At 39.7% G+C, this 25,146-nt stretch overlaps 1 protein-coding gene across 2 annotated transcripts; it reads left to right on the top strand.

Annotated features, from left to right (window-relative positions):
* On the top strand, positions 1-25,145 carry LOC128258984 (uncharacterized). Of its 2 annotated transcripts, XM_052991041.1 has the most exons (9): positions 1-248; positions 9,430-9,606; positions 11,305-11,639; positions 15,974-16,286; positions 18,569-18,598; positions 18,831-22,007; positions 22,559-22,770; positions 22,834-23,074; positions 23,447-25,145. In XM_052991041.1, the coding sequence occupies exons 2-9, from the start codon at positions 9,530-9,532 to the stop codon at positions 23,637-23,639; spliced, it is 4,578 nt and encodes a 1,525-aa protein (XP_052847001.1). In that variant the 5' UTR covers positions 1-248; positions 9,430-9,529; the 3' UTR covers positions 23,640-25,145. The 2 variants fall into 2 exon arrangements, with proteins under 2 accessions (XP_052847001.1, XP_052847002.1); XM_052991042.1 differs by lacking the exon at positions 18,569-18,598.
* Position 25,146: the final 1 nt, after the last annotated feature.

A 25,146-nucleotide genomic window follows, 5' to 3' on the forward strand; every position in this document is an offset into this window, starting at 1 on the left:
GTCAGTTGGCTGTAGACATTTTCCCGGTACGGACGTGCGTTGAGCGGTGGAAATTCTCGAACACGTTGCGAACACACGAACCGAATGCAAAGAATAAAAATATCATAATAGTTGCGTTCGTTGTAACACTCGGTTCCTGTGGTTTTTCGGTTTTTGCACTCTAATTTCATTAGCCGGAAAAGCAGGAGCGAACGGGGATCGGAAAATGTCTACCGGGCAGGGCAAATAATCCGGAGGCAGATGAAGAAGTGCGTAAATTATGACATCGGCATGGTTTAAAAAAATAAAAAGAGAGAGCGTTTTGTGTGTGAGTGGTCGCTATCTCTTCGGCTTGCTCCTTTTTGCCCCAAAAGTGTGTGTGTCCTGATAACATCGCATCGCAGAAAGTAAAATTAGGGCAAAATGCTTGGCGCGAGTGTGTGTGTATGTGTGTGTGTGTGTGTGTGTGAGTGCCACTCCCACCACTTGACCGCCCTCGCTTAAAGTGCTCTGCTCGTCGTTGTCGCAGCCTAATTAATTCAATGGGCCCACTCTGCTGCACCTAAATTTAGGGCTCCCAAAAAGGACACCACGTTTTTAAATTCCCATCGAATTTAGGGGCTCCAAAAAGGCCAAACAATTCGTAAATTCCCAACAAAGTTCTTTGACATTCTTATTGGGACACAAATATATTGAAGTCCAAAGGGGGTGAGCTTTATGAGTTATTAAAACCATTCTGAAGTTTTTATAATATTTATATTTCAATAGTTAAATTCTTGATATTTTCTTTATTTTGATATTTTTATATTCACCCACAACATATTAATATTGCATTCCCGCATTTACATGTTATTCTTTGAAACAAACAACATTTTCGTTGGGTTAATTATTTTTAAATTGCAAAAACATTTCATACGCAAAAGCCCCGCAGAGCAAACGCAAAAATGTATAAATAAATGTTCCGTTTTTCATGGCCACACAAAATGAGCGACAAAAAATCGGCATCGTCGATTGTAGGGCAAAAACCTCCGCAAATAAAACGAAAAAACAAACGAAAATCCCACCAGAGAGAAAAGTGAATCAAGCGATGAAATGAAAAAGTGTTCAAAACTGAGTGACAAGTGCGATTCGGCGGAACCTTTTTTTCGGGTGACAAACCCTCAGCTAGTTGAAATGTGCGAGAATTTATGATGCATTTAATTAAAACGAATTTCGGATGGTTCGCGATGGGACGGCAGAACGGGACATTTGCTCGCAAATTTGATGGTCAACAGAAAAAGGACTAAAGAGGACTCTCAATGCGTGTAACAACTGCGCCTAACACTGTGCTACAAATTTAATTAACTGCTAACGATTTAAAAGCCATAAATCAGGATTTAAATTAGATAATTAACTTAATTAAATGCTGAGAATTATAATTAAATACTTGTATACTTACAAAATTAGTTAATTGTTTAATATTTAGTAAACTCTATGTACCTTTAAGGTACGTGAAAAATCAAGTAATTAAGGAGCATAGGTCCTTTGTTTATCCCAAATAACGCTGCATGACGATCCTTGTTGAAGTCACTAAATATATATCTTCACATTAAACTTGTATTTAGAATGTATACAGCTTTTAAAGGTAAATGAAAAATCGATTAATTAAGGAGCACAGGTCCCTTGTTTATCCCATATCCCTTTGCATGACTAACCCAACTCGACTCGAGTTGCGACTTTATTAAAAAATCCTTACCGCCGTGCGAAATTTCTTGTGGTTCTCTTGTTTCCTCGCTGCGTGCCTATTGTAATTTGGCTATGTCTTGACACACGGCCACCTATTAGCCCACCCACCTATTGTTTCCGACCTTTTGGCAAATGCGTGAGTCACATGTCGGCCAACTGTGGGAGTCGTCACCCTCCTATACTTACTAAACCATATATTCCAACTCGACCACTTCACGTCATGTTTCGGCCCACAACAAACATGACATTTTACGGTTCTTTTATGCTTGCCACATGTCACGACACAGTTAACTGCCGCATAACGCAAAGCAGCTCGTCGCAAAAAAAAAAAAAGAAGGAAAACCCAACATAACATAACGCAACTCAACTCAACCCAACTGAACTGAACCGCACCAAACCGCAGCCGACACACGAACATTTGAGGCTGTGACAGGCACAGTTGGCAGCCAGGGGTTAAGTGCCTCTTCCTGGCGAGATCTATGACATGACCGCTCTGAAAAAACATATATTTATATGCACATCGGAATAGCATACCAAAAATATTGCCCAGCCAGGTATGCAATTATGCAAAAAGGGGGGCGTACTCACGGTCTGGATACGGGCTGTCAATCATGGGGAAATTGAAATTGCTGTCGACAATCGTGAGCTTTTAAGGTTAAAGTTGGGATAACACTAAAGGGACATCAATTGCTGAAAGGCCAGGTGACGTGATGGGTTTGCAATAAATATAGGATTGAGACTGGAAGGCACCCTTTTCCTGTATTTCATACTTAAGATCCTAACGCTTTTAACTTCGGGTACCACCAGCCTCATAAAATAAGATATTTTAACCAGAAAAAATAGTTAAAATAGCCTTAAAAGAGATCTAAAAGTGTTAAATAAATATTTCATAGCTATGAGATAGCTTAAAAATAAAATCCATCCTCATAGAATATGTATCTCAATGCAATATATATTTTATAATGCAATATATAGGAGGTACCGAAAAAATGATTTTAAATGCTGCAAAAAAAAATTGTATCTAAGAAAAAAAACCATCGGCTTGCCAAATCAAAATTAAATACTTTTACACATCTTTATAAAGAGTTTTTTTGGTTTCCCCAATATTTGTTCCTTATATTTCTATTATAAAAGAAAACATAAAAGAAGCATACACTTGAGGCATTAAATATACCCAATATCGTCTCGATATCAGGTACTAAATAAAAAGGATAACCCTCAGGTGCTCGAGGGCTTTTGGCAAGGACAAGCGACTTTCCGGGGTTGACTCTTTTATTGCCGTCACTTGAGCCAATATTTGCACATTTCAACAATGTTACCATTTTTTCCACGTGGGCGTTACCCTATCTACGCCACCCACCGAATCCTCCCATTCAGTCATGCATGCTTAAATGTAATGAAATATCCTGTTCCGTCTCCAGCCCCATCCATCGTCAGTCTGGTCCTGGTCGCATAAAAAGGCTCAATTCAATTTTTCCACGCCCCCAGCCGCGAGTTCCCCCGCCTCCGACGATTCGGTCTGCTGCCAATTCAAGTTTCCATTTTCATTAGAGAGTCCAGACCCCGGAGGTCCTTCAGGTCCTTCAGTCCACAGTCCTCCAGGTGCTCACATGCTCGTGCTTTCTCTCCGCTCGCTCTACACAATGCTCAACTCGTTGAGCTTTGTTGGAGTTAACCAAGTGGGAGAGGGTCCTTCATCAAGAGGGGAGCCAAAGGACGTGGGTGCTCGGTGCTCGGTGTTCGGTGCTCGGAGCTCGATGCATATAATTAAGTCATCCGGTGGGCGGGGCACTAGCCATGCATCATGCATGCTCGGAAGTGCTGCAGAAAGTTGAGCAAATTATGATGTAGCGTACTAGTTGCAGCAGCCCTCATGGTTTGATAAATAATTAATTTGATTTAATTATCCCAGCCATGCTGTAGAATTTTTATGTATTTTTAGTGCCACGTTCTCGAATCTCAGGTTTCCGTATTTTATTTCTCTTTATTTTAATCCTGGAAAAGGCTCTCAATTTTCCCTTTTTTGCTCCTGGCCTTTCTGTAAATTTTAATGAAGCTGGGCTTAAGTTTCCTATTCTTTGCCATTATTCCAATTAATGGCTTCTGCTTTCAGCCCACTTGAATATATGGGTTTTTTCGTTAAAGATATTTATAAAGAGCTTAGCTTAAGTCGAACAACATATTTTGTTAATTATAGTAGTTCAAAAGTTTTTTAAATTGTATACTTTTGGTAAACCAGATTTTATAAAATTCTGTGATTTGATTGTTATTAAAAATGCTATAATTTAAAAAATAATTTTATTATCTAAGGTCACATTATTGAATAGACAATCAAGTTTTTTTTAATCATCAAATTATATTTACAACTATATAATACTCATGCTTTTAAGCTCATTTATATTCTTAGTCTGTTATTCAATTATTACTTAAAATATTATAATTTAAAAAATAATATAAGTAAGGAAGCTCACACCATTAAATAGTCCACAAACTTATTTTTATATTATGAAATAATACTCAAATTTATTCTTCGGTTTTCTTAGCTTATTAATATTCTTTTCTGTGTTTTGATTGTTATTATTATAAAATTAAAAAATAATCAAAATATTAATAGTCTCGAAGTTCACCTTAGAGATATTTTAAACATAAAGTGATACTTGCAATTTAAAATATTCCAGTGTTATATCTAGTACCGCTATCATTTCTTTCTTTCTCTTATCGGCACAGAAAATTACATACACTTCCATTCTAAAGGTATCTCGTTAAGTTTGTCATCTTTTCTGGATCTTCTACATTTTCTTGATCTTTTCATTTTCATTTTCCTTTTTTTCATTTTCATTTCATGTCACTATGGTCTTTGAGCCTCTGCGCAATCTTTCATTCGTTCGTGCTTCCTTCACTTCAATTCCATTTGATGGGCCACAAGATATCTTCACACGATTTGTAGCCCTGGCGGCGGTACAATCGCCTTCCATCCATTTTCCGCTGCAACTTTTTCCACGTGTAATGTGAGAGGCCCGTATAAACCGTACAAATGTTGACCAATTCCTTGCACTTGCCTGCACTCGCCACAAGCCGTGTTTCCCAGACCCCAGACCAGTTAGGCGGTTGCTTTTGCCTAACTTTTCCGCTGCCATTGCTCTTGGCTTGGGGTCTTGTTCTTTTGTTATTCTTGGCTGCGCACTTGAGTTGTTCGGCGCGCCCTTTATATTGCTTGCCCCTCCGACTTTGGACCTCAGCCCCATTTGGGCCTCGACACATGAACGTGAGCAAGTGGCCCGCCCGAGCGCCCCTGGCTTCTTCCCCGGGCACGCGATGCACTTGGCCAAGATACCCCAGACCGAGCACCTCATTCTTTGCCTTCTTTACCCGTTTTTTGTACCCGCCAACAGCTGCAACTGTTGGCAATTTTTGTATCCCTTACTGGTTGATTCTAGGGGTATATTGGGCTTTTAATCATTTATAACCGCTTGTTAACAATTTTTGGGCCCCAAATAAGATTTTTATTAGGCGTTTTACAAAAACTTGTTAGTAATTTCTCTTTTTTATTGAATAGGTATTAAAAATATTACAAATATTAAAACTATTTTTTTTTACAAGATAACCAACAAGTCTTCACTCTCTACAAGAGCATTTCCTCTTGCTTTGTTGTGCACAATAGAAGGAAAAAAAGGTTTGAAGGCCAGGGAAAATAATTTTCATGCTCATGGACGGCGACGAAGTCGGCACTCGAGGGCATTTTTTATGAGATGCCTGGGCAGAGATGTGTAGAGCAGAGTTAGAGCCCAGCCTGGTTAGCTTTGCGATTTGATGAATAATTTAATGGAAAAACACATGTTTCTGGCTGGAATTCGCCAGCAAGGCAAACAAATCGGTCGTTGAAATTGTCTGACATGAAATTGCCTATTTCCGGCTCAGTCTGACTGCCGAGGAAGTTGTCATGGGAATGGGATGAAGGTAACCGAAAAGTTGTCGGCCAACCAAAGTGAAAGAGCTTTTGCTCCAACGTTTCGAGGCAACTGAGATAACAATCAGCAAAAAGTATACTTTTTCTGAGTTTCAAATTGCATGCCAGTAACATCACGCTTAAACCTCCAAATTGGATAAACTTAATTTGCTTAGTATCGAAGTTTGGAAGTTTGGAAGCTAAGCGCTAACAAGTAGGCAATATAAATTGTTAATAAATGAAACTGAGAACCTATTAATTTTTAAAGGACCTTTTTTGGTCACCGGGCAACGTCTGAAGCTAAACAAAATATTTTAATTAATTTTTCACAATCATAAAGTCAGACTTGAAGAGGAAATTAATTGAATTTATGGCCTTGAGACCGGGTCAAAAACAAAAAAGAGGCCCAAAAGGAAATGCGGCCGGCCTGTGGCATTAAATTGAAATATGAACATGAAAGCTTTTCCATTCATCAACAGGCCACGACGACCTTAGACATTAACACATTCACACGCCATGTTTTATGTATAAACGCCCCCTATATATCTACTATATAGTATTTATCAAAATAAGTGCAGGGGGTGGGTGAGGATGAAGGGGAAGACGTAAAAAAACAGAACGTGTCGGGGTCACCAACTTATCTTCATCTGGGAGGAATGGAAAGGAAAAGCGAACCAACCCTCGTTTGTCTGCCATTGACTGGCCCATTGGTCCTCCGCTTCTCCCTATTTTTCCTGCCATTTTTGGACTTGGGCCAGACAACGATAATTTAGGGCACACGTAGTGGGCTCACTTTAGCAGATAGCCAGAAAGTCCCTTCCCCACTCATTTCCTTCTCGCGGAAGTCCTTTCTTCGCCCGCCCAGGAACATTAGGGATAATCATTACGATGATAAGCACGAACGATTTGATTTCTCCCGTTTATGGGGCCGTTGTCATCGACAGTTTCGTTTGGTTTGGTTTGGTTTGGTTTTGGTTGGTTTTAGTTGGGTTGGGAAAGATCGGAAATACCAGGCTTATGTCTTTGTCTTTGTGTATTTGTTGGCAACTGATTGTTTGGCCTGGCTTTTGTTTCGATAAGTGACTCAAGTGGCTTTTGTAGCTTTATTTTTATGGCGTACTTTTCGGTGGTCTCTAAAATAGTTCGCAGCTCATTCCGTTTATTATTGTTTCAGTTTAGCGAAGCAGCGAAACTTTAGCCTAAATTCAACTTTATGGTAGTTTTCGCGGTTTTCAGTTAGAAACTTGTTTAATGCATTTGGTCTTTGTGGTCGCCTAAGTTGGCCAAAAAATAATGCTCATTATGTTTCGGCTTTGCCATTGTTAATCCACTGAAATTTCACTTCCTGCCCCCAATCCACTTTATCCAGTGCACAAATGTGTTTTGGTTGAGCTTTTAAAAAGTTTCCGCTTCCCGTTCTATATATTTCTCATTCTTTGTGCACTCATTGTTGGCACTTTATTCTCAATTCGTTTTTTTGCGTGAACTTTGGCGATGACCTAGTTTCCTCCCTTAACTCTCAGAGTTGTTTTTTGCACTTTTTTCATTTCGTTTCATTCGCTTTATACTCAGACAACACGGCGTATGAGTAATGTGCCAAAGTTAAGGAAGCATTTGGAAACGCTCGTCTGTATTTGTGCGGGATGAAAACTAACAAGCAAATTTGCTTTTAATTTCGAAAAGCCAAAGCCGAAAATCCGCAGACTTCATAGAACATTTCAAATTCATGAACACAAATATTTGTCAAGCGAAAAGAGAGTAATTGGCCGGGCGCACACTTAATGACAAAGTAAGTCAAAATGTAGCGACAACATTTGCCCATACATCATGGGACACCAAGGATGGCAGGGGGAAACGGGATCGGTTTAAGGACTTTGCTAACAAATGGCATCATCACTTTCACTTGCCAGGCTGCAGCAGACGAACAGTGCGGTTAGCAACTATAAGTCAGCGTCACTTTAGTCCAGATATAAAGTTGGTAAAGCTCTAAATTGGAGAACAATAGAGACGATTCTAGAGAGGAAATGTTTCTAAGCTGTCTTCTTACCACTTGAAACAAAGATGGATCATTGTTAAAATTTTTATAAAATAGTTTTTAAAATAATATCCCTAGCAAGCTACCAAATGTGTAAAAGCCAAAAGTATAAAGAAGATTAAACGATTTTCTTATTGATGATTTTAAATTTGTTTTTCAACAAAAAAAGGTTTTTAAAAAGTTAATTATGAACTCGTATGAATAATAAGTAAATCTATTTTATTATAAACCAAGTATTAAGCTGTCAAACAATCTATAAACAAATTGGTACATATAGCGATTACTAAATTTAAGGCTTTTATAAAAGTCAATGTGAAAGTAAGCTGATTTTAAAGACTGCGATAATGATGTTTTAGGAATTCCAAACATCATCCGTAATGTGCCACCAAATTGTTAAAGTTATATAATTATTGGACAGAATGATTGATTATCTCAATTTTCCATAATGTTGCGAATCGTAGTGTAACAACCACCCACACCACCCACCTCTTGGCTCACTTAGGTTAACCCACATTGACAATGAGGCGAACAACAGACAGACATTGTGGGTGGAAAACAGACATGTTCCCTTTGCCAGGCCATCCTTAAAAATCCACACGGAGAACTCTTTCATCAGAAGCAGCAGCGGCAGCACTTTTCTGTTTCTTGCCTCGCTTCCATTGTGTCAACAGCAAGCGAGGTCACCCAAAAGTGGGTGGAAAAGCGTGGTGGGGGTGGCATTAACTGCAGCACATTAATGTTATTGTAGGCGTGGGCTTCACAGGCGACTGACTGACTGACTTTCCCTCTCGTTTTTTTTCGCCATGAAGGAAAGGAGCTTTTGTTGTTCGGGCGATTAAAAGTTGTCGTCGTTGTTGTTATTGTTGTTGTTGTTGTTGTTGTTGTTGTTGTTGTTGTTGTTGTTGTTGTTGTTGTTGTTGTTGCTGTCTTCCTTTCGCTTTTGGCCCCATTTGCCTGACATCGTGGCGGTGCTTCCCACATTTCTGGTTTCACTTCGTTGTTGTTGTTGTGGCTGACCCGCTAACCTCAGGACACACAAACACACATAGAAAAGACGGCTACACAAAGGGAAAATCATAAGAATGGCGGTAATTCATGTATTTTCACTCACTAGTTAAAGTCTTTTGTGTATTTAAAATAATTTCATTGAATCCTGAAATATATTATTAATTGGTTTTAATTTGTCTAAAAAAGTCTAAAGTCTAAAAAAAGCGTCCTATTAATGGGCTTTTCTTGCATTTATTTTCATAATGCTATATTATTACAAAACTCTTAGTTATATTTTGATCATTTAATTCAAATTTATTGACCTCGCCGATTTTTTAGGTGGCATTTATATAATATTTTAGAAGCGTTTGTGTCACACAAAAAAAATCATCGTTTAGAGTTGTTAAAATTTTGACAACAAAACAAATTTGACCTATTTCTTTTTGTAAAAAAAAACTATATTTTTAGACACAATTTAGGTACTATTTTTTCTCTGCATAGGAAGCAACCCACATCCGCGGCTGTAAAGCGCGCTCGGTAAAAATCGGCCACTTGGCACAGTTTCGTCGCACAATTACGGGGCAATCAATTGCCCAAGCTGTCAATAGTTGCCAATAAATTTATTGAGAGCACGGCAATCGAACTTGGCACATCGCTGCAATGCCACTTTTGCCGTGGGCGCTGCAGTCCGAGCCAACAAAAAATCAAATAACATAAATAAAAGTAAAAACGTGTTTATTTTTTTTCTGCCTGCCAGGAAGAAGTCAATGAACTTGGGAACAACTTGAGACGACCAAAAGGAGGAGGAGTAGGAGGAGTACCAGGAGGAGGAGAAGCCCCTGGGCGGTCAAGGAATCATGGGCGACCTGCAGGCCACCATCGAGTTCTCCGTGGAGCTGCACAAGTTCTTCAATGTGGATTTGTTTCAGCGCGGGTGAGTTTGTCGCCACGTTTTAAAAGCACTCAAACTCAGTGATGTATTCATCCAAAGAAACGTAAAGTAATAAAGTAAATACCAATAAAGTTTTATTTGCACGCCATGGAAATTGATGGATTAGCAGGGCAAATGCGTTAGTCAAAGTTGAAGCCCTAAAAGGGACAAGTCAAAGAAAACAAATTGACAGTTTGGACAAATTTCCCCAGACTTTGCTAAGAAACAAATAACAAAATATTTTATATTAAGGTTTAGTGGGTGCTTTTATGTCTGAAAAAAAAACTAATATACAAACAGTTTCCTAACAAATCGCTTTTAAATGCTTGAGATAATATCCTGAACATTTTCCTGGCCCAGTTTTTAGAGCATAAAACGAATTGTTCTTGTACTTCTCTTGTTTGCAATGAATTCTTGAGTGCCCCATAAAAATAGTCCCATCAAAATGTACTGCCTGTTTCCTGTGTTTTGGCATTTATGCTGTCGTAAGCTTTGAGTTTATTGAAGTTTTTAAATTGTAGTTTCTGCAATTAGTACCAGGCAAACGATGATGAGTTGCACTTCTTAATTATGTGCAAACATTGAAGAAATCCGGGTCAATAGCGTCATCGCACACAGAGCTATTGGTACAAAATATTTGAAATAAAATTGTATATTTTCCACCCACACACACAGAGACCTTTGAAGTGTTGGGCAAACAAAATGGGAATGCAGTGCAATAAGCAAATAAAGAGTGCCCAACCAATCAACGGCAGAAAAGGGAAAAATAGGGGAAAAAGTGGGTGTAGTGACCGAAGCACTTACTAATTGTCAGCCAAGTGTTTATGGGATTTCAATTTGTTGTTGCTGCTCTCGAAGAAAACGAAAAAACGCCGGGCAAACAGCTCGTGTTTTAAAAATACATATAGGAACAACAAACAAAAAACACCAAACGAAGCTCGCATGAAATGTGCGCAAATATACGAATCGTGTGCGAGTGCCAGTTGAATGAAAAGGAAAAAATAATGCAATGGCTTGGGCTGATTTTTATGTGTTTTTCTCCGATGATTTTCCTTTGTTTGGCTGTCACTGCGAATGAAGCTGCTGACGACCGAGATGTCAGTGGCCGACACTACTACTGGGAATTGAGGATTTCTGATCTTTAAATGTTTTGACATCAAGTGGATTATGGGGAAAATACGATACCACACACAGGGAATATATATATTAATCAATATTATACAAAGTTTAGGCGGCGTTTTCTTTTATGAAAAAGCATTAGGAAAAAATTTTATTAAATATATCATTATATTATCTCTTTTTAAGTAGTATATTAAATTTGTTTTCAAGGGTCTGCAAATTGAAATAGTCTTTAAATATTTTAAAGTAAACATTATTTATAGTGTGCCAATTGAACACATTACGCATACGACCTGTTTCTGACTTTGTAAAAATATATGTTAAAGATATTACCATATCATTCTATTATCTCTTAGTAAACATAATACATATTTTGTTGTCCATGGTCTGCAAATTAAAATAGCCTTTAATAATTTTGAAAACTTTTTTTAGATCTTAAGCGAAAGCGTATAACCAAATTTATCTTTCAAACACTGAGACTTGTTCAAATCGTAGATTGACATTGCGAATACCTTTAAGCATTGGATAAAATATGTTAAGTTAAATGGATTTGTGCAATATTTTTCCCGCCCACTCAACCAGACTCTACCAGGTGCGCTGTGGCCTGCGTGTTTCGCCCCGTTTGCCCGTGCAGGTGGAGACGACCATTCCGGAAGCGAGCGGAAGCGGCAAACAGAACGGACACGCGAACGGGGGCACCGCCGCCGACCTCCATGCAAATGGCAGCAGCGACAGCGAGCGGGGGGAGCAGTTGTCGCCGGGGGAAGTGCCACGCCTCCACGAGGCGCCCACGGGTGGCAGCTGCACTTCCGCCTCGGTTATCAACGGCAGCGGCGCCTCGCGTATCTTCCAGATACTCTACCGCAACGAGGAGGTTCCGCTGCGCGACATCATCCACTTTCGAAGCCATTTGCTAGGTGAGTATATTAAGAAAAATGATTTTACAAATTTTAAAAATTTTTCTTGTGTAAGAAAATATTTAAAATTGATCATAGAAGACCTCTCTAAAACGAAAATTTCGTTTTTACTTAGTAAGAATTCCTCAATTTGAATAGCCTTTAAATAAAGAACTTGTTCGAAGGCAAATTTGTTTATTTAAAATTTAAATTTAAATTGAATCTTTAAGAAAAAATTTATTGAATTAATCTTCATTGAAAAGTTTATTTCGATTTGCTTAAACATAGTATGAAACACAAACCTTTAAAATGCTACTTTCTTAAATAAAAAACAATATATTTTCTAAATTAGAAAACACAATTTCTTTAGGAAAAGGTGACTAACCTTTGCCGGCAAATGAAAAGTTATTTTGTTTTTTTTTTTTAAATCGAAGATTTGTGTTTTCTTAATAGTACGGCCAACGGCCAAGTAGGCTAGAGCATAAATTGCACTTTCTAGCACCGGAGCCGCTTGCCAAGAATGCGAAAAGGCATCACGTTCTTCCGCATTGTTGGCATTGTAGTGTTTGTTTTTCATTCAAAAACAACCGTGTCGACAAACATTGCAATCTCTAGCTGGAACTGCATAAATCAAGTTTTACTTATTCATAACCAGAGTAATCTTCAAAAACAAAGAATTAGATTTGGTAACTGTATTTAAAAAAAAAAAGCAAAGCAAAACAGCAGCAATTAGCAAATACTTTTTATATATATTTTTTAGATATTTTTTTAAATTAAATTTTTGTAATTTTTATTTTTTGTTTCTATAATTATTTTTTAATTGAAAACACATAAGTTCGCCAAAACAAAGAACATATCAATCACCATTTAAATGCAAAAGATTAAAATAAACTCAGGGCTTCTACCCTTAATACTTATATTTTGACTAAATTACTAAAATAAAATTAATTTAATATAAGCAACCCAATGCTGAAAATCACTTTCAAAAATGTCTGACAATTGGTTAAACAACTAAAAAATCGTAAATTAAATTATAACAGTGTCATGATAATTTGCCAAGTAGGCTGAACTAGAAATGTGCACTTTGGCGAGGGCCAAGAATGTCGAGAATTCCCCATTGCCGCATTGGTGGCATTTTAATGGCAAACCGGGAAAAAAGGCGACCCAGAGCGGGTAACCAGACACCAAATCACTCGCCCAGTCAGCGGGCAGCGAAACTTTCAGAACCGAAATGAGTTTATTGTTCGATTGTTCGAAATATAAATCAAATTGTCAGGGACCGAACAAAGTTCTGGCTCTCCTCTGCCCAGTAAAAAAAACTTTAGAGCTTTGGGGAATGGATGGAATGCTGAATGGAATCAGGAGTGGAGTGGAGTTGATGACCACACGGGACAGATGTCGAAGACGAGGACGTATGGCTGGACACAAAGTTCAGATTGGAAATTTCCACCTAATTGCATTTATTGCTGACTGCAGCTAAAAGGATTTTTGCTGCCCTGGCTGCAATGCAATTACGGCAAGTTGGGAACTCCTTTTAGGAAACTCTTTGCCAAGCAAACTAAAAACTTGGCCCGCACATTGACCCAGTTTTTTATTAACAAAAAACCAAGACGTTGCACACAAGACAGAAGGCCAAGTATATGGTGGAATTTAATGCAAACAATTTTGGAAAAAATCTTGCTAGATGATCGAATTAATAGTGACTTAAAAAAGATGAAAATAAATTTTATGGTTATACAAAAAAAAATGTCATTAAAATAAAATTACGTTACATTAAAATTTATTTTCCATTTTATTTAAATTTAATTTAAAAGTGGCCTAAAAATGATAAATAGAAATTTGTGGTTATAAAAAATACAATTATAAAAAAATATTAGAACCAGAAATTATTTTCTAGCAACTATAAAGATTTACAAAACATTAAAGTAAATTGTATAGATTATGATCAAAAGAAAATCAGACTTCAAATTAAATATTTTACGGGGTAAAAAAAATCCCTAATTATATAAATTCATAATAAAAAAATTCTACAAACATATTCACTCAAATATGATATCTTTCATAAACATTTATAAAACCATCATATTATATTAAAAAAATATTCTGTACACACGGTAAACACGCCATAAAAAGCATCATAAACATTTAAGATGGCAAAAAAACAAAGGCGAGGTAAAAAGCAAATTGAAAGTTAATTTTCACAACAACAAGAGGTGGAGAATGAGAAGCTGACGAAATGCAGAAAACCCAAGGAAAATATGTACACACGCGCCGGCAAGAAATGGAAATGCTGGATATATATATAAAGAGATATTTTTATTCGAATATTAATGGGTATTGTGTAAAGAAATAAAAGAGCGCAAGGTGCTGGAAAATATGCTCTCGGAAAAGTGCGAGAATGATGAGCACTTGATGGACGCCTAAAACCCCTCGATGTTGCTGGCTATTCCCAAGTCCTTTGTCCTTATTGTTTTTCCCTTTGCTTTTTTTTTTTTTGGTTTTCTCGCCTTCGCATCCTTCAACAACAATGGAAACATCATCCACTTGGCTGCTGAGTAAAGTGATTAATTCATTTGGACAAGTTTCCCCAAGCATGTTTGTGCGGTGGCGGGAAATGTATATAGAAAAAGCCGCAAACAAAAGTAACTTTTCAGTTGACAGCTCTCAGTCTGTTGTTGATGTCTCGCATGTGTGTGATTGTAGGGGTTTTCGCTTTCTGCCCACTTTCCCACATTTTCCGCCTTTTCCTAACTGTGCAATTTATCTTTCGCACACGCAGAATACTCGTATAGTTCGCAGAGTGGGTTACTGCACCGCAGACAATAAAATAAACTGTGTCGAGCAGCGGAGGAGACCCTTGTGAAATCCTCGCCTCGCCGTTTAAATTATTTCAGCCAAAAGCAATTGTCACCATGGACCACATGGCGGATGAGTGATGAATGATGCGGCGGACCCAAGCAAATCTCAACAAGCAAAAGAGAAGCCTGGGGGTCTTTCTGGCTCTGCTCCTTTTTTTTATTAGCTTCTGCAATGGATAAACCCTTCTTTTATGAAAACAAATGAATTTTATGACCCCCATGCACACACACACACACACGGAGGAATCCTAAGTGGCTGCCCCATAAACCACCATCGACATGTGGAGCAAATTGAATTTGATTAACATTTTCAGCTCGGAAGCGAGACGGGCGGGCATTATGGAGCTTTAGAAAGCCATAGGTAGAAAGGGAAAAACAATGGTAACATTGGTTACTATTATGGAGTGGCAGTTGGAATAATCGCCGGTATTGATGAAATACCAAAAGGTGGGCGGAACCGATTAAGATCAGCTTACTTGTTGAATATGCAATAATTAAATCAGCATCCAGAAGGGCAGATAAATCTTTGTATTTCTTATGAGCCCACATTTTTTAAAAGAGGTACTTATGAAATTTTTCTTCAACTTTATGACTTTATAAAAGCAAATTCTCTAACATAAAAAATGAAATGAAAATATTCTTTTATTAAATCTCTTTTTAAAAGTTTATATATTTAAAGAAAAACAGAGAGGTATGTTATGACTTTAGATAATATAAAATAAATTACATTTGGGGTGATTTAAAGAAACTCGTTTTTTATTCATAAAATGTAGCTACTTTAAGTTTAAGTTAGAAATATCCTTGCATTGTGTTTTTTTAAAGAATAAAACAACAAGATGATGGGATTGAATTTAAAGAAATATTTGCAGTTGAAATAAAAAAAAGTTACATTGTTCTCCCAAAACTTATTTAATGCAGCTTTTACTATTTTAGATGCCTCAAAATATAACAAATTCTCAAAGCCTCAACCCTAATTTGCCCCATATATTTTGTAAGCCAACTTGTAACATAAACATTTAAATATTTGATACTGGAACATCTGCTTTGAATGGACAATGAGACCTAATTGATTGTGTTCCCAAACACAAGTGTTCGCAACTAGGACAACATTTCCCTGAGTCATCGACTTGCTTGCTTTCCGGCCAACGATTTGCGGTCTTCGCAGAATTTTGATTTGTCTTTGTCGCATGCACAACTACATGGACATTAACCCATTTCGGTTTGGGAGGTTTTAGGTGGCCGACCTATCCAGTACCACCCACTTGCCACTATTCCATTCCGAGCTAAACGAAAATCAATAGAAAAACAAATAAGCCAAAGACGGAATTGAAATCGACTTCTGGGGGGGTTTTTTGTGGTATGGTATGGAATGGTATGGTATGGAATGGTATGTTTGCATGCTGGATTTTCTGCCGCATTTATCCCGGGAATTTGCAGTTCACTCAACCTCAAGACGGATATTCATTCTTGTTCCCCTCCCCTTGTTTTTTTTTGCAGTTGACAGTCGTCACCTGAAGGAGTCCATTGAACGGGCCGAGTTTTCGCTGCAGTTGGAGCTTTGGTTTGGCGAACAGAACGGCTCGAGCGGCATGAATGGCAATGGAAATGGGCTGGGCAGTGGGTTGGGCAGCTTCGCCGGATCCGGCGGCTCCACATTGACACTGGCCTCCACCAGGAACCTGCAGCTGAACTTCCATCCGGGACGTGGCCTTCATTACCATCTGCCGGTGCTGTTCGACTACTTCCACTTGGCGGCCATCAGTGTGGGCATCCATGCCAGCCTCGTGGCCCTCCATCAGCCGTACATCAAGTGAGTAATGGAGATGTGCCTCGATGCACTGAAAAAAATATTTTATTATACATATACTGTGATTTGTAAAAAATTGTCATTTTATCTTTAGAATTGCTTATGTTGCTTAGAAAAAGTTGCTTATGATAAAAAAAATAAATAATTTCTTTAATTTTATGCAACATAAAAAATATGAATTTAATACGATAACTATTAAAAACAGCAGGACAAATTTGAAACTTAATAATAAGAAAGTAGTAATTAAAACTGGCAGAAACTTTTTTAAATGTTTAATACTGGACAGTTAGAAATGTATATATTGTATAAACGTAATTGAAAACTACCAACATAAAATTTGATCAAGGCCCGAAATGTAAAAAAAAAATATGTATTTATTTACAAAGTAGGTTATCAATCAAAGGTGGTTATCTAAAAAAAAATATCGTAGCACTATTTTTATAAGCGTAGGCGTTTCAAATGACAGGCATTGCAGCAGATGCAAAGTGAAGATGACAACATGATCTCTAATGTCAACGTTGATATAGTCATATTTTTCACAGTAAATTGAACCCGCTGCGTGGGCGAGGCCGTGGAATGGGGCGGGAGGCGGTGGGGTTGGGGGCGTGGCAGGACCCCTATTTTTATCGTGTCCTGTTGCGTGGGGACTGCAGCATCAGCAGGGGAGGGGAATTTCGTAGGCAACTGGCGGCCAGTTACCCGCACAAATCATTTCCAACTCATTAAAATTGCACACAGGCTGCTCCTCCCCCTCATTGCCCTTTATTTAACCCACTGTGCATACAAAATGCAGAGATTACATAAAAAAAAAAATGTCGAGGCATAAATTTTAATGACTCTCTCTAGCAATGCAATTGTCCTTTAGCTCCTGCCGGGAAAAGTAGGATGATAAAAAAAAAAAGTACACAACACACAGAAACTTGCACGGCTAACAAGACGGCAGAGGCGTTACAGGATCCCAAGGGGGCGTGGCTGAATGCTTTACTGCAGAGTCACTTTGATTCCGCACAAGTTTTTCATACCCTCCACTTCCTTGACGAAAGTTTACCATTTTTCTTGAGCCAGTAATTCTTTAATCTGTTTTGTATTGCCAAAAGTTGTCGGCAATTTTCGAGTGCAAGTCCTCTGCTATTTCTCGAAGCCCAATCTCCGGTTGGAGTAGCAATTTGAGGTCCTCATGCTGCGAAATCCTTTGGCACACAAAATAAGAAACGGAATTTGAAATTGACTCAGCGCGCGTAGTGCTGTCTCTTTCGTATGAATAAAATATCATCTCATTGGGCCTCGCAATTCCTTGTTGACCTTGGCCCCACCGCCCCAAAAGGTAGATACTTATCCCGATTACAGCCCACCAATCCCAATCCCCGCTTCCTTCGTCCTCGTGCGCGAAGCCGTAAATTGCCTGATTATCTCGGCAGGCTGAGGTCCAATCATGCTCAAAGTCGGATTCTCGGTGGATAAACTTTAAGGTGTCCGGGATTAAATCTTTTCAGGAAGATTTTCTTGCGTTTTTCCAATGAAAACTTTTCACGTTTATGGAATAATAAAACATCCCCTCTTCTTTTAGTCACCTTTCTTCAAGAGTTCCCTTATAAAGTTTAATAGTTAAAATGCCCTTTATAATTACATTTGTTAAGGTTTTTTGGCCTGCAATTATCAAACATATTTTTAATTTTGTTCAAGAGGTTATTTTTATCCTTATTCGACAATTTTTATAGGTGCATTTGATTTAGTTTTTGTTTGGATTCAATTTAAGGGATACCAAAAAAATTCTAAAGTGTTGGAGAACTTAATTATTTAAGTTAGTTTTTAATAATTATGTAATGCATTCATGTATATTTAAGATTTACTTTTTAGCAATTTTTTTAATGAATTAAATAAATATTTTTGTTGGTTATTTTTTTTTACAAAAAAATTTTAACAAAAGCCACCTATATTATTAAATTGTTTAACAAAATTTTTCATTGCCTTGCTGGTCCATAAAGTTTTGTCAATTAATCATTTTCTGTTGTGCTCAACAATTTTGCATTAATTTAATATATGGTTTGAAGACAATGGTTATTAGTAATCTTTTCATCACCTCAGAAAATGTAGACACCACACACTCCATTTATTTCCCAATAGTTACTTGCAGTTTTAAGTCAACCATTTATTGTTTTCTATAACCTGCGATTCATTTATCTCATTTTTTGCGCTCCAACGATAACGAAATAAACCCAAATATATAAACCATATCAAAATCACTTAATAATGGATCAAACACTGAAAACTGGTTGCGGTTGCAGGAAAAGCATGTTCTCGTATATGAAATTCTGGTAAGATCGCCCATGATAACTCCAAATCCGTAAAACTGTGTAAATTCCGTACTCCACTTAGTGTAGTTTCTGTGGCCAGGAAAGCCTGCTTTATGTATCTGTATCTGTATCCGTCCGTCTGCGATTTCATCTTTTTCTCTAACTCCTTTCATTATGTGTTTTTTAAATGGTAGATATATGAAATGGGTGTCTTTTTATCTATTAAATACAAATATAAATCTCTGTTTTTCAGTGCCCCGCGCAGTTCGAAACCTTGGAGTGCAGGAAAGTTGAGCTGCAGGGGGAACACCTCGCCGGGACCCTTGGAAGCGGTGTTCTTTGGACCCCAGATAGGTGGCACCACCAAGTGCAGTGGTGGTCCCGCCGGCAGACTCCTCCAATCGCGAGCAATTCATCGCGAGATTTGCTGTTTGCTACTAGGCGCCATTGAGCAGCTGAAGGCCACTCTGAACGAGTTCAGTACAGTGTTACCTCCGAGCATAAACTCGCAGATTGGCTCGCCGCCTCTGAGGGAAAATGACACGGGGGAGAGGCTGCAACTGCTGCTGGATCAGGCCAAGCAACTGGAGGCGGAGGAGGACTTTGCCATAAGGGCCAATTCTGACATAGCCCAACTGTGTGCGGAGAGCATTTTCTGGTGGCGTCGTGTGCTCCTGGCCTCCAGATCCTCCACAGCGGTGCACACTCTCCTGGCCCGGAAGCATCATATACTCAGGGTACGTCGCTTTGCCGAGGGCTTCTTTGTGCTGGAGCAACCGCGTCATGCGGCGGCGGCAGCTGGTGGTGGTGGTCAACAGGATCATCAGGGATCAGCCTCGTTGGGTCAGGGCTGCCAGGGCTATGTGGCCATAGCGGAGCTGGCCAGGAGGAGTCGCTATCTGCAATCCCTGCCGCCGCTTCCCGTGCACTGCACACCCATCGATGGCGATGCCTCCTCCTTGCCCTTGATCTTCGAGGATCGCTATGTGACCCCGGGCAGCGGTTATGCCCGCCGCAGATCTGGCAGTGATCCGCAGCTGGATGAGGCCATAACAGCAGTGGCTGCTGGTGGTGTTGGTGTAGGTGGTGGCCCGAAGAAGAAGGTGGACAAGACGCACTCGAGCAGCAGCTTGAATGGCATTAAGGACTGCCTGGCCTGCCACTTCGACTACGACTATCCGCAGATGACCAATGGCTCGGGTCCGGCTCATCCGCATGCCAAGTGTGTGATCACGCCGCGATTTGCCCTGGGCGGTGAGGTGCTCCAGGCCAGTCTGACCATTGCGCCCAGTAAGGAGCCCCTTGCCACGCCTGCACCCGCACTGCGTCACAACTTGTCCAGGCATTCGGTCACCGGTTTGCTGGAGGATCTCGATCTGGATGCCAGTGTGCCGGCGCGTCATAGTAAGTCCCTGGATCAGCTAGATGGCTGCGAGGCTTTGATCACCAGCTCGACTACAACGAGTAATAACCATACTCTACCGCGACTCCAGGCCGATGATCTGATGCGAAACATTTGCGAGTTCCGCCAGAGATATGGCAAATTCGATTACCTGCATGAGATCAAGCTGCTGAATCCTCCAAAGCCACAGCAACAGGTGGTCCAGCAAGCGGCGCAGGAAAAGCCGTGTACCAATGGCTACAATTCCCTGCCTAAGTCCATGGTGCCGCCGAGGAACTCGTATCCACCACCGCCGCCCAGTCAGCATACCACCATGCCGAGGAGCAGCTCCTCGCAGATTCCCCGTGCCGTGGAGATTGCTCGGGTGCGAGTGTCCGACATCAAGGAGATGCTGCGACAGGGTCAATTGAGAAAGGAGTCGAGTAGTTCCGAGAGCGACATGGTGCAGAAGCTGCAGATGCTCAGCTCCACAAGTGTGCCCTTTCGCCTGGAGGGTGCTGGCAATGGAACGAGCAACAACAACACCACCAGCAGTGACCCCAACACCAGTGGCTTCAGTGAATCCCTGCCGAACCTAGCTCCGCCGCCGGAATTCGATTCCGACTCGCAGGTGAGGCGTCAGCGGAGCAACTCCACCTCGTCGCTGAGCGAGGAGAGTGGCTGGGTGAGCAGCCGGAGGAGCTCGCTGGCCATCTCCAGTCCGGATACCATCACCAGTACGGGTCTGACCAATCGACAAAGGCACACGCAACTCAATCTGGGCATGGGCATGGCCATGGAGACGCGTCTGAATGGTGAGCAGTTGCGTTTGCGCCTCCAAAAGGTCCTGGAACAGCAGCAACTCCAACAGCAGCAGCATCCCCACAAGACCCGGAAAAGACAGGCAGCCGGATCGTCCAGCCAAAGTCGTACACCCGCTCGCCAGCAAACGGAAGTGCACAAGAAGATCTCATCGGTGACGGTTAGTGTTAAGCGGGAGCGGTCCCGATTCCAGTTGGATAGACTGCGTCACCTGCCCAACGGCGAGTCCACGGAGGTGGAGGAGATGGAGCCACCGCCGCGTAGGAATCGCCACAAGACTGCCGCCTCGGCCGAGAAATCCAAATCGGATTTCGATATAGCCAGTTTGAAGGGCATGCAGCCATTGGATGCTGTGTGCCTGCCACCTCCTCAGCAGTTTCAGGATCAGGAGCAGGACCAGGAGCAGGATGAGCAGGCTCCGCCGCCGCCCGATGAGTTCCGTGATCCGCCACCAGAACCAGCGCCCACAGCTCCCTTGGCCCCGGTTACTCCTGCTCCTGCGGGAAAAGCTGCGAAATTGGTCACCTGTCATCTGCCACCACCACCGCCGCCGCTGAAGGAACGCCAGCCAGTGGGAGCCATCGACAATCCCGTGTACCACATCTATGAGTCACTGCGTCCCATCTCCACGCCGGCCATTTTCAGCAATAAGCCCGTACTGAAATCTCATAGTCTGGCGGAGCTAAAAAGGCCACAGAATCTGCCAAATCCCCTGAACCACCAATGCAAATCGCATGCCCTCAATGGCAACGATGTGGACCACGAACAGGACGAGAACAAGGAGAACTCCAATGGCCAGGTGAGAGGATCCACCAAGCAGGGACATGCTTCGAATACCCTCGCCAAGCACAAACGAAAAGGGCATGTTTCGTCCACTGTCTCCTCAACTGCCATTCAGGAGGCTCCTCCCAGCATCTCCCTACTGGAATTCGAGAAGTATCGCGAGGAGTTCCGCAAGCAGATCAAATACCAGGGCAACATATACTCCGACTACGTGCAGCTGGCCTCGGAGCTGCCCTACTTCTACATCAGCGACGAGTACCGTGCATTTTCGCCCAACGGCATGCACCTGGTCATCTGCGTCCACGGATTGGATGGCAATTCGGCGGATCTGCGGCTGGTGCGCACCTATCTGGAACTGGGACTGCCCGGTGTGAATCTCGAGTTTCTCATGTCCGAGAGGAATCAGGGCGACACCTTCTCCGACTTTGACACCATGACTGATCGGTAAGCTGAATGATATTTGTTTTATACCTTTCATAAAGTTTAACAATATCTTAAAAATATGATACATTTTAAAAATATTATTGGGTGATTTAATCTGTTAATATTGATCAGAGTTCTGAAAAAAAGATTTACTTTTGAAAAAAGTAATGTTAATGAGCAAACAATTCATTAATTTTTTTAAATTTTATTTCATTTATTGCTAATCAAATTCAATCAAAAACATTTAATAATTTAAGAAAAAGGTAGTGCAAGAAAAACAACATCCATTACTTTTGGAGAAAAAATTGCAAGTGATTACGTTTTTTTTATTAAAATTCCAATAGTAATGAAATTTGTATAATTAAATAAAAAAAAAATTAAATAGCTTAGTTAATTCCTTATGGAATTCTTCAAATACTTTTTTATTTAATCAACTATATTTAAGAAATACCACGTCTTATTTTATGTGTATCATTAGTATTTTACTAACTGACCTAGTATCTTAAATAGGCAATGCTTAATTTTTCTTTTTCCTCTAATATTTTTAATTGTTTTAATTGTATGTCACTTAGGCTGGTATCCGAGATACTCTACCATATCGATAGCTGCGCTTTGAATCCCGCTCGAATCTCATTTGTGGCCCATTCATTGGGCACGATCATAGTGAGGAGTGCCTTGGCCAGGCCCCAGATGAGACCCCTGCTCCCGCGGCTGCACACCTTCCTCTCGCTGTCGGGACCTCATCTGGGCACTCTCTACAACACCAGTGGATTGGTCAACATGGGTAAGTCTATATTAGCTAAGAACCTTACTTAAATTACTCACAATGTATTACTTTGGCCCGTAGGAATGTGGTTCATGCAGAAGTGGAAAAAGTCCGGATCTCTGCTGCAGCTTTGCATGCGTGACACCACCGACATGCGGAATTGTTTCCTCTACAGGCTGAGCCAAAGGAGCACCCTGCATCATTTCAAGAACATCCTGCTTTGTGGTTCTAGCCAGGACCGCTATGTTCCAGCTCATTCGGCCCGATTGGAACTTTGCAAGGCAGCCATGAGGGATAGCTCTTCGTTGGGCACCATTTACAGGTGATTATGGCAGCAGAAACTTTTTAAAAATCTCCCTACACAAAAACAAAAAATGGAATAGTAGAAATAAATAAGTAACTATTAAATATAAAATTTTATATTTGTAAATATTTTTGAAACTGATTAAAAAATCTGAAAATTAAATTTGAATTTAAAATGCATTTAAATCAAAAAGGAACTATTTCCGATCTAGTCTTTTCCAAATGTCTTAAAATATTTTAATACTAAATCATGCAATTTGTGATTTAAAATTTAGTTTTAATATTAAATATATAATATTGAATTCAATAGTCAGATATTTAATTTTACTATTCCATTTTTTTTAACTGCCTACGTTATTCTTTTACCAATGTATAATCATATTTTTTCCAGGGAAATGGTGCACAATATAATCGCTCCGATTTTGGCCAGGCCGGAACTGACTTTAGCCCGCTTTGATGTCCATCATGCCCTGCCTCATACGGCCAACACTTTAATTGGTCGTGCGGCTCACATTGCAGTCCTGGATTCGGAGTTATTTATTGAGAAATTCATGCTGATCGCGGGACTCAAGTACTTTAGTTAACCAGATCGCTGAACCATCTGCCTGGCAGAAGGAACCAAACAAAACTGCTGGCTTTCTAAGGGTCTTTAGTTGAGTCCCAATGAGTTGGTCAAGTGCAGTACCTAGTTAAAAGATTTATTATAAAAGAAAGACAAGGATTTTCTTATGAAATTAAAACTACAGGTCGTTATGAAATAAGTAAAATATAATTAATTGATTGGGTTTATAAATAAATTAGGACTCTATTACTGAAATTAAGTTCTTCATTAATTTTTTTTTTGTATTTTACGTTTAAATGTAAATATTCAAAATTATGTTGTACTTAGGACATACAGTTTTATTAACTTGAGCCTCTTTAACGTGTACTGTAATTCTTTTAAATATAAAAACTACTGAAAAACACAGGGTACTCATAAATTGAATACAAAACAAGAACCAGAAACATCAGATCAGCCAACTGATTCCAATTGATCTGCGATTGGAACAAGGAATTTATTGAAACAAATCGTTAGACTTGAATTTTTTACAAATGCAACTCTTTTGTAGCGAATTGATATTCACACTCACATACGAAAAAATCAAAAAACCAAAGAATGTTTAATCAAAAAAAGTATAACCAAAACCAAAGGCAGCATAACTGTTGAAAACATGTTAACGATAATTACATTTTTTAGCTGTAAGAGTTGAACGCATACAAAGCAAACAAAAACAGAAGCCAAAGACATCATAAGTAGTGTTAAATTCCAGTTCAAAACTATATACGAAACTTTTTCGAAACGGTTGAATTGAATTGCAAACGGAAAGTGAACGAAAACAAGAACGATCATGTTAAGTATATGTAAACTATCGATAGTAGTTGAGCACGGGCAAGGCAAAGTTGCATTTTGATGAAAGTAGCGAAATAGTATTAGCAATTTTTAAGACTAATCAAACACAAACAGAGACAAAATGGTTTTTTCCAAATCTTTTTACTGCTAGACAAGAGAACAAATTTAGAAGAACTAGAGGTACATAGAGTAGAGGTAGCGTTGAACTAGTCGAGTTGTTGGTAGCTGAGTGCATTATTGAAGCGCGTCAATTAAGTAAAAAGCTCGACGACGAAGAGGTTTGCTTGCAGATTTAGATTTTTCATTGGGAACAAGATCGATAGCGTAGCGCATGTAAAGCAGTTAGGACGAAAAAATTTGAAAGCTCGTAGTCTAGTCCTAGCCATAACTCTATGTTTTCTGAGCTTTTTCCAATCGCTGTTGTGAACTACTAATATTTGTGACCCTACCAGAATTGCATTCTTCATATGTGTATAACCGTCCTAAATGTAACTACTTTATCAACTTGCTAAAGCGAAAACTAAACGTGTAACTGGTTTTTAAAATGTTTGTGTGCATCCCAAACTTGAATGTGTGTTGAAACGTTTCGACGATTTTACTAAATGTATTCCATCAAAATTTACCGAATTCCCCTCAGTTGCAGTTTAAAATGTTTTCTTTTTGAATAAAACATGCTAAAATTCAATTTTAGTGGAACATAC

This window comes from Drosophila gunungcola, assembly GCF_025200985.1.
Source record: "Drosophila gunungcola strain Sukarami chromosome 3L unlocalized genomic scaffold, Dgunungcola_SK_2 000005F, whole genome shotgun sequence".
Lineage (NCBI taxonomy): Eukaryota > Metazoa > Arthropoda > Insecta > Diptera > Drosophilidae > Drosophila > Drosophila gunungcola.

Bases quoted from the DNA above. Each gene is read 5' to 3' on its own strand.
- LOC128258984 (XM_052991041.1), top strand. From the start codon at position 9,530: ATGGGCGACCTGCAGGCCACCATCGAGTTCTCCGTGGAGCTGCACAAG. The intron at 22,008-22,558 runs GTAAGCTGAATG...TATGTCACTTAG, and splicing joins TTTGACACCATGACTGATCG to GCTGGTATCCGAGATACTCT. The intron at 22,771-22,833 runs GTAAGTCTATAT...TTTGGCCCGTAG, and splicing joins CAGTGGATTGGTCAACATGG to GAATGTGGTTCATGCAGAAG.